Below are 10667 nucleotides of genomic sequence, written 5' to 3' on the forward strand. Positions count from 1 at the left end.
TGCTCAACGTTAGAAGTTAACACTATAATTTTATTTTATTGGGTAAGATTGTATGACATCAAAATGTATCATATACAACAATTTACCTGGTAAGCGCTTACCCAGGTAAAAGTCGTCGCCCTCATTTACCGGGTAAGACTCTCCATTCTTATCATCGCTCTTACCACTTACCCGGGTAATAGTCATCGCCCTCATTTACCGGGTAAGACTCTTCATCTTTATCATCGCTCTTACCGGGTAAAATTCTTGGCTCTTGCCATGCTCATCCAGTGAGAAAAATTACCCGATAAGTACTTACCGGGTAAGCGTTTAAGAAAACGGCCCCAAAGTGATAACCACCGGAACCAAAGGTGTAACTTACTCTAGCATGTGAGGGGTATTTTAGTCAATTTACATCATTTTTAAAAATTAAAGTTAATGTACAAATCCTTGTAGCTGAGGTACAAACCGTCAGGTAAAATAGAAAAACCAAAAATAGACAACCCTACCCTGTTAGCTGCCGTCTGTCCCCCTTCCCCATCATCGACTCAAGAACTCCATTATCAGCCGAAAAGGTGGAACAAGGAAAAGACGGAAAAGAAATCCTGACTAAATGTTGGCTTTTGCAACTTGAAATTGTTGTAGAAGTTGGTTTAGAAATTGCCTTGGAGCAAACTTTAAACCTCCAAAGTTCTTAAAATTGTATAGCTGTTGAAGACTAAATGCCTTCAACTTAACAAATACAATTAACGTCTGTAAGAGGGAGAGACAAAGGTCTTGATACAAAATTAGAACACTAACTGCAATTCATCCAATAAATTTATCAAACCCGTAACTTGTTAATTAAGTTGGTGTAGCACCAGCCGGCCATTTTCATCTACATGTCACTTTAGCAATCCACCATTTGGTATTATGGTAGTGGATTGTCCAAGAACGAAGAGCACATCAAAACAGGTAGAAACTGTCATCCATCTATTCCAAAACAAAACTGAGAAAACAAAGCATCTCAAAGTAACAAATTAATCCGCCTTCATATGTCCCAACCAAAATCTCTAACACTTTATAAAGAAAGAAAGAAAGAAAGAAATACATGGAAAAACAAAATAAATTTACAGTTCTGACAAGTTTTAAGAAAACCATTTTGGGATACATAGAAGAACTCCATTCCATTATTCATTCTAGTATGCTTCTTCTGCCATTCATTCTATCAAGTGTTTGCAGATGATGATGGTGATGATAGGAGAAGAAAGCAGATAACTCACTTGCCACCCAAAGTCGGAAAGTGGCTCGGATCTTCGATCTTTGGAGCTTCAGGTGCATAGCTTGAAGACGACCCACCTTGGCTGAACCGACCACCACCTCTAGGGCCACGCCCACGACCACGACCACCTGGAGTGTAATATCTTTCACCCACCGCAGGTTTCAAAAACTCATTGATGCTCAGAGACTGCAAAGAACACCAAAACAAAATTAAACAAGCTGAATAATATTCCCTCCATCCCAAAATAAACGTCCACGATTAAAAAGACTGTTTTAGAGATGTGTAATTATTACACCATTTAACTAACCAAATAATATTTTATATTTAATAATAGGAGTAATGAATTTCATAACTACTTTTGAAAATGGACACTTGTTTTGAAAAAAATTTAAAATATCTAAAATTAACCAAAAAACTTAAAACATCCCTCAAAACAGTGAAATTCAGCTAAAAACACATCGGACGACTTTACGGACCTTTGATCCACTTGAAAGGTGCACCCGTCCTAGGTCCGCCCCTGAATATGGCGCAGGTTGCGGAAGGGGCGGAGATTTTAGGCAGCATTGGCACCATAAATAATGTCACAAAAGCAGGTTGCAACCCAGTTTGCTAAGAAAACAAAAAAATGTACTAGTTTCATTTCAGAGATTGTTGATCACCAGATCGACTAAGTGGGACCTGCACTATGTGCAAGCTGTGCGAAAAACCGCTTCCTTTTTCCGGTTAAATGATATTCACTAATATGAGCATCTACAACAATGTATGATCAGAAACAAGTATTACCTTCTTGGCTCTCTCTTCTTTCTCAGCAATCTCTTTACGCTTATCCTTGTCGGTCCCCTATTAAGAAAAATTCATACAAACTGGTTAGTAAAATGACGATTGCAGAATGTAAAATTAAAACATTCAGAAATTAAAATAATAATAATAATAATAACAATAATAAATTGTCACCAATTTAACGAAAATGTCATCACTGCTCTTCTTGTTGGAGAGCTGTTGCATGGATGCAAGCTCTTTGTCGACTTCCACCTTCCTTTCCTCAGTCTTGAGTGCCTCCAGAGCTTTCCTCTTCTCCTCCAGAACCTTTTGATATTCTTCAAGAGTCATCTCCTGAATAAAAAAAGGTCGGTAAAATGCTCACAGACGCATAGGAACTACTTAACTACACAAGCAGTGTTGTATAAAATCCAAAATGATTTTTTTAATTAATACTTGCTTAGCTTAAGCACTAGAAGGTTTCGACTGCCTAGCTCTGCTTAACGCTTTTTAGAACACTGAATGAACATATAGAAGATCTGTGGTCTCGAAAACTCTTCATTGAAGAGAGGGAAAAGTCGTTTTCTCGAAACTTTTTAGGAGGAAAAGGAAAATAAATGATAAAAATACCCTCGTATAAAAAATAAGGAAAAAAGTAAAACAAATATAAATGGTATATTTGTAAAAATGACATCTTTTCTTTCCTTTCTCTCCGGTTCAAGAACACGTAAAAATTGTTTCCTTCCCTCTCAATAACACAAATAAAAATATTTCATTCTATTCCATTCTTTTCTACCTCCACTTCCTTTCTTTTCTTTTATTCCCAAATTCAAGAACAGAGTGTAAAAGTACAAACTGAAGAATCTCAAGTTGGCTAAATACAAGGGTTGGCATTTTTATGACACAAAATACCGTCATCTGTTGGGTCTTCCTCTACGACTATACAGTTGATACCTTACTAAGAGCATGTACGGGGCACCACTGATTCACCAGAACCTAGGCCTCACATATTAAAACTTGAAACCACAACTAGCTTCACACCTACCTTTCAGTTATCTAATCAGTTTCCCAGATAATTTGTTTACTAAAAAACTTAATCCTGCTCGGCCCATAATTCTCAACATAGAAGACATTCGACAATTAAGTAGCTACCCCTTAATAATCCACTCTATTGACCTTTCAAGTTGAAAACTCGCCATTCTAAAGTCACCATAAAATCACTGTCCACAGCACTAAACACCAAACTTGCAGTCCTCGAAAAGAACTAGACACAGAAGAACAGAAAAAGTAATGTCACACTACAGAACCTTGACCACTGTTTTCTTCAATCAAGCCAACTATCATCGACTATTTTGATCAATAAATCCCAATTCATCTAAAAGAATGAACGCAGCCCCTTCAACACTCCCCAAACTCTCTAACAATCACAAGATATAAAGATGACAAACAGCCACAAAAGAAACAATCAGCTAATATGCAAATTGTCGTGTGACACAGGCTGTCTACATAAAAAGTATGTAGGAACCAGGAAGAAGCTAATTCAGCAATATAGCAGAGTGTTACTTCCGCTCAATAAGATATCAAAAAGAATAGAGCTTCCAAATAGGAATCGGTTTGTCAAATAAAATGTCACAAATCCTCAAAAAGATGATGGTGGAATATCTATGGTGTGTTATGGATACCTGTTCATAAAGAATACTGAAACTCAACTTCCTTAATGACTCAATACATATTATGGTGGAATATCTATGGGTGCTATGGCTACCTAACCATACCTCAATGCCAAGCAAACTTTCAACTGTGCTATTTGTAATTTCCTATAAAATGCTGCTACAACTAGTTGAGGGTCTGTTTGTTAACAGCTTAATGAGCTTAATGGGACTTCCGGCTTATTCCATCAGCTATACATGACTGTTTGGTAGTCGCTTATTGATATAAAAAATGGCTTCTTCAGTAAGCTTCTTAGGGGGGGAGGCTGTACGCAAAAAGCCAAGTTTTTCCAAACCTGCTCCTCCCAATTAAAAACATGTTCCTTCCATCTATGAAAAAACCCTCCTAGACAAAAACCCTCCCAATCCATACAGTCAGCTTTATCCATATAGGACTTAATGGAAAACCAACCAACCAAACTGCCCCTGACTTAACACAAATGAATCTCTTCAAAAATTATGCTCATTTTCAGGATCCAATCATAAAACACAAGTGAACAAGATAAACAAACTTGATGTCAATTGAATGATGAAAAAAGGGATAAATATGACACAGAAAATAATCACAATAGATACAGTACTAGTTCATCCAGTTCACTAATAGTGTAAGTTCACTACTTGGCTACTAGTCAACAGCCAAGATAGCTTTGTATTTTGGCTTACAGATCAGTAATAGTAGATAAAAGAATTCACAACTACTCCCATGATAATAAGCAAGATAAAAATGATGACATAAACAATTAAAAAAAGGAAAAATGGTTACGACACGTGTAAATACCCAATCCACCCACAAGAACCAAAAGATTCAGTTCTATATACAAATAAATAAGGTTCCCTGCTTGACCATTAGTCAATGCCTATAAACAAAACCAAACCAAACAGCCAAATAGAATGGAATAATAGAATGGAATATATGTTGACTACGGTACTCAAAAACCCAACCAACCCAGCTAAACCAACCCGATATCCTTTTATTTCTTAGATTTAATATGATTGCTAAGTCACTATTAATCTATGTTGTTACTGCGGTCAAAATACAAAATATCGGTCAAGACCGATATTCGATATTTCGGTTATATCGGTCCAAAATAGCAATTAACATAATATTTCTTAGAATTATATATATATATATATATATATTATACATGTATGCATCCATAAACATATCATATGCATTAATTAGAGTTTAGAAATATAGTTTCAATATTAAAACATCACATAAACAAGTCTCACAAAACAAAATAAGAAAAGTGTTCAAAAACGAGCTAATCGCAAGCAATAGGTTCGGCATCCGAGTCAACATCATATAATACGTTCACTTCTTCGTGAGACTTGATCATTTGTTGGAGAAGAGAAAGAGACCAAGAAGAGAAAGAGACCGAGAAAAGAAAAGAAGCCAGACCGTGAAGATGAAGGAGACCGAGAAAAGAAATAAGCGTGAACTGCAAAAGAACCGAGAAGAGAAGCGTGAATTGTGAAGAACCGAGAAGAGAACAAGCGTGAGACCTAATGTATGTGTTGTCCAGTTGACCAAATAAAGAGGCCCAAAAAACTAAGCCCAACATGTAATAAAAAAAGCCCAAACACTTGCCTTATAGAAAATTTGTATATCGGACCCTTTTTTCCATCAAAATATCAGTGAAATATCAGTAAATATCGGCGATATTATTGGAACCGATATTTCACCACCCGTATTTTTCCAGAGACCGATATCCGATATATCGCGATTTTAACAGCATAGCTATTAATATGTACTTTAAACAATTACACGATCACATACCCTCTTCATATACATATATTTTCATTCTCTTCTCTATCTCTATATCGCTCCTTTGTGTGTGTGTGTGTATATATAAATGCAAATTGAGAAAAGTAGTTAAATGTGTTATACTTAAGATTCAAGCAGTATGGGCAAGTTGTAGCAAATGACTAATGAAAAAAAGGAATTATGAGTAGTGGAAATAACATATTCAATATTAGAAGAATGTTTTGATTTACCAAAGTATCAACCCACCCACCCGTACGGTTTGGGTTGGGTTGCACTTTGGTTTGGGTTGGGTTGAGATTTTGCAAACCGCAAACATTGATTTGGGTTATTCAATGACTTCAACTTGATCAACCCAACCCATGAACACCCTTTATGTTGACTTGACCTCTACCTAAAAGAGTATTTGTGAAAGACTATTTGTGAACACCCTCACTAGTCAAAACCCATCATGATACACTCACATTATTTCCCTTCAACTACTTTATTTATGATTACTATCAACTCCAATATGCAATTAAATTAATATTGTCCCCATGGCACATCTCAATAAAAAAACATGTTATGTTTCTTTTGGGTTGGGGTTGCATACAACAAAAAAAGAGAAAGACTGTTAGTACAGCAAACAAAAAAAGGTTACTGGGAATTAGCAGAAGAAACAGTTACTTCCTAACATCTTTCAGTTTTGTATCATTTCCACCTACAGATTGCCATATTTTTAGATTTACTTTTGCCTTTATCAAATCAAACCAAACACACCCATTAACTCCCACAGAGGTAAGGCATGTGGGTAGGATGTAAGCAGATCTTTCCAAATCCTAAACGGTAGAGAGGTTGTTTCCATGAAAGACCTCCGCCTTTCTTTAGACTTTTGCCTTTATTGCCATTAATAGGTCTATAAAAACTGCCCAGCAAAACGAAACGCCATTGGGAATAAAGATGATGACCTTATTCTCAGGCTCCTTGTCCTCGGGTTCGTTTGCAGCATTCTCCTTTCTCTCATCTGTTGCCACTTCCTCAGTCAGCGGTTTATCAGAACCCACAGTTTTCTCCCCTTCAATCACCACTTCCTCGGTCTCCCTGGAAGGGAGTAAAGTAACCATTACTAACACAGAGCATATAATATAACCATATGCAGAGGATTCTGAAGATTAAATAAACCAAACCAAATGAAAACAGTATATTATACACCAAGGTAAGGTAGGGTGTGGGGGTAGAATGTACATTGATCATGCCTCTACCCCAGAGGGCAGAGTGGCTACTCCCATGAAGACCCCTGGCTTGCAAAAGAAAAGCAACAAACAAGGAGACATTCTGAAGATTAAATGAAAGGTGGAAAGGAATACTGAGTGATTTCATCAGCCTGGGTTCCCCAATTCCCACGACCAGCTCCCTCACGTTTGAACTCATTCCTATACATGAGATTAGAAGTGATTAGAATAACACATGAAGAAAACTAGATATATTTCCAATGATTGAAAGACTGAAATTAGAAAAGAGCATATCAAACAGATTAAAGATCAAAGTTAGAGCTTTTACCCACGCCCTGTCCCACTGCGACGTTCATATGGTCGGCGCGAACGTTCTCCATCCTCCACATCTCCATTACTAAAACCCCCACGGCGGCCACCACGAAAAGCACCACGAGCACCACCATAACCTCCACGTCTCTCATAAGCTTTCCCAGCATCTGACTCCTCAACGGCACCTTGATCACCAGAAAATCCTCGATTACCAAATGAATTCTCGCTGCTGCCCGAGTCTCTATTAAAAGTACCCCCACCACGACCACGCCCAAACCCACGACCACCACGCCCTCCACGCGCACCTTCATTTCTGGCCTCTTTCACTGCTCAGAAATAATTCTTTTATATTTGTACAGAAAATATTAAAGCGCACCAGAAATCATGTTAACAGCAGCCAAAGATATAGATTGAAAAACAAAATCATTATCTTACACAAGATCCTTATAAAGTCGAAAGTCACAATGCTGGCATTAAAACCACCTCTCCAACTTATTTAGTAACATGCAGCAATGCGGCTGATTAGACAAAATGGGGTGCGTACATTTTCAGTTCAACCTTTTTTTATAACCTTGGGTTTCAGTAAAGCTTGCGTGCAACTAATCTCATGGACCCTGAACTTGACATCCCGGAAAACCTCCAGTGGCCACGGGAGACTCAAACGGGACCATTAAGAAGCAAAACCAGTTACAGTACCCAAAAATTACCCTTTTTAGCATGCTATGATCCAAAAACATTATACTACACAAATTTTCCTCTAGAATAATGATAAAGAAATTGATGGTCATTTTCAATAGTGTTCACCATTTGTACACAACCAATTAATATAGTAACCGACATGCGCAATCGTTATACCCCCAAGTACGCATCAAATCATAATACAAAATTGGATCGAGTTAAAAACCAGATATCAGAGACATAGATCAATATAGCTCAGACACTTACCAGCCTGAGCTGGAGAAAGAGGCTTGGAGGGAAGCTTAGCTGACTGCACAGCCGCTTTACCGGTAGGAGGAGCGGCTTGAACTCTCTTAGCCGGTGCAGAAGCGATCTTCTCAACGAGCTGTGAAGGGTCATCGTTATCATCATCTCCGAGCAAATCGAAAGGGTTCGCAGTCGCCATTGTTTCCTTTATTCGAACAGTGAAGAACCCTTTGATAAAACGTTAGTTTTCGCAACAGCTACAAACCTAATTCGAGTTCGAATTCGTCATATCTAATTCAGATCGATTAACCCACAAGAACCCTAGAATCTTTCAGAGAGTGTGTAAGAGATAAAAAGGGTTTGGTGAAACCCTAGCCGCAATGCAGTATGGGTGTCGAGAAGGAAAATGAAGTGAACCTAATCTGAAACTCCCAATTTATTTCTATCCAGGGAGCTCGTTCGGCATTTGGCTTCATGGCATATACTACCCTTTGATCCCTCTAATTATATTTCAATATGGTCCTTGTAGTCATCTAAGGTGTCGTTTATCAAACGTTTAACTGAGCAAGATTTTATGGGTAAAATTCAACATTATTACTTACTTACTGGTTAAGGTCAAAATGAAATCGTATGCAACAATTTACTCGGTAAGCACTAACCGTGGTAAGAGTCGTCGTCCTCACTTACCGGGTAAGACTCTCGGTCCTTACCTTCGCTCTTACCAGGTAAGATTTTTGGTCCTTCCATATTCATCCGGTAAGGTAATGTGACTTGATAAGCTTTTACCCGGATAAGGGTTTGGTAAACAGCCCCTAAGTCATAATTTCAGTCCCCAAAGTTAATTAGAACTTTTTTTGCCCCAAAAATTAATTTTGTCAAGCATTTAACGTTTGACGAAAGATACATGCAAACATACCTGAATACCAAACGTCTTAGGCGGCATTTGTTTTTTAAGAGGTGTTGAAGTATGAATTTTGATTTCGCTTTTGATTTTTAAGAGGTGGTGCTGCAGTCTAAAATCTAAATCAGTAGGACTATCTGTTTTTACGTCTGAAGTTTGAAATAGAAATCACTTAGACTGTTTGTTTTTATGTCTGAAGTCTGAAATCTGAATCAATAAGACTGTTTGTTTTTGTAAACTGACAAACGTCTGAAGTCTGAAATATAAACCATTTGTAAACTATCATATATTTTTAACACATTCAAAATTTCAACTGAAATACGTCAATTGATTTAACACACAATAGAAAACACGAAGAAAGTCTCATAACAACTAGAATCAATATTTATTTTCAATTAATTGTGTCGCAAGTTCTTATCTTAAACTAGCCATATATGTTTGGTCAGTGGCCATGCTGTTACGATTGAAATCTAAAGTTAATTGTATTCATTTTGAAAGGCTATATTTGTATTTCTATAGAGTTTGACGTTGTAAGTCTTTTGTTGACTTTGACTTGTGTACTTTGTGTTGACCTATAAATAGGTCTTGTAAGGGAGTTTTAGTGTTAGTAAGGAGCTTAATTGTAATGTTACATGTAATTGTATTTTGAGAGAAATAATATACATATTGACCAAGTTGACTTTTTCTGTCTAAACTCATCTCATGAAGATTGCCATTTACATTGTTCTTGAAGATTGATTGAAGATAAAGAACAAACAATTGGTATCAGAGCTTGATGCAGTGAAATTGTTTTGAATAAATCATCAAAAATTTGAAAACTTTCTGGAAATTCGTATTTTGTTCGTCATCTTCATAACATGTCCTTGAAGTGTTCATCATGTTTTTCAAAAACCTCTACTCAAATCTTTCATTTTTTGGTGTTTGTATGTTAAAAAGATGATCATTGTGTGCGTTTTTGGATCGTGAATCTTTGTTATTCACAAAAATTTGTGTTTTGATCATTCGTTTTGAAGTTTTGATGAAATTTGTGATTTCTGAAAATTTTGTGTTCTTTGTCAAAAACTCATAAAATCTGGATTTTGATCCATTTTGGTGAAAAAATGTTTAAAATTTTGTGTTTGTAGTGATTTTTGATCTGATACATTCCATCTCCGGATACCTTTTTTTAGCAGAACTTAACATTTCTCGGACAATGGCATAACCGAGATCAAGTCTTAACCATTTTCAAGCCAATCCCCGGATACCCCTTAGCCGGATTTAAGCTATTATCGGTCAAAGACATAGCCGGATACAACCCTTATCCGGACACCCTTCATGCGGATTAGACTCGATCAGCATATCCGGAAACAGGTTCATCCGGATTCAAGTCATTCCTCGGAAGCTGCTTTATCCGATTTAACCATTCTCGGTCACCAGCTTGGCTAAGTTCAAGGCATCCTCGGTCATCTTTGCGTCCGTATTCAAGCTACCTCGGTCACCCTTTTAGCCGAGCTCTAGCTTCCTCGGCAACAGGCTTACCCGGATTCATCATCCTCGGACATCAAGGCTGTTCGGACTTCTTCCTCGGACACAACCTTGTCCAAGCTCAGAGTTTCCTTAGCCATACATAGCTTGTCCGGATTGCTATCTTGGTCACCTTCAACCGTATTAGACTTCCTTGCATATCACCTTGTCCGGATTTCAAGACTTAGCTGTTTTGCTTCATTTCTTGGGTACCACCTTGTTCGAGATTTAGCTTATCTTGCTTACATTCTTGACCGGACTCATCTTCTTTGATCATTTTTTTTCTTAATTTTTGAGAATTTTGAGATTTTTGGATTCAATCCTGTTCAAATTCATAATTTTT

At 37.3% G+C, this 10667-nt stretch overlaps 1 protein-coding gene across 1 annotated transcript; it reads right to left on the reverse strand.

The window, feature by feature from the left end:
• Positions 1-928: 928 nt before the first annotated feature.
• On the reverse strand, positions 929-8331 carry LOC112503868 (RGG repeats nuclear RNA binding protein A-like). The gene is made up of 7 exons (XM_025107847.1): positions 7942-8331; positions 7013-7322; positions 6820-6885; positions 6421-6553; positions 2195-2353; positions 2024-2080; positions 929-1426 (listed from the first exon to the last, which is right to left on the reverse strand). Exons 1-7 carry the CDS (start codon positions 8117-8119, stop codon positions 1238-1240), a joined length of 1092 nt encoding a protein of 363 aa, XP_024963615.1. The 5' UTR covers positions 8120-8331; the 3' UTR covers positions 929-1237.
• Positions 8332-10667: the final 2336 nt, after the last annotated feature.

The sequence above is a fragment of the Cynara cardunculus genome, unplaced genomic scaffold, assembly GCF_001531365.2.
Source record: "Cynara cardunculus var. scolymus isolate 2C unplaced genomic scaffold, CcrdV1 Un_Scaffold_4011, whole genome shotgun sequence".
Lineage (NCBI taxonomy): Eukaryota > Viridiplantae > Streptophyta > Magnoliopsida > Asterales > Asteraceae > Cynara > Cynara cardunculus.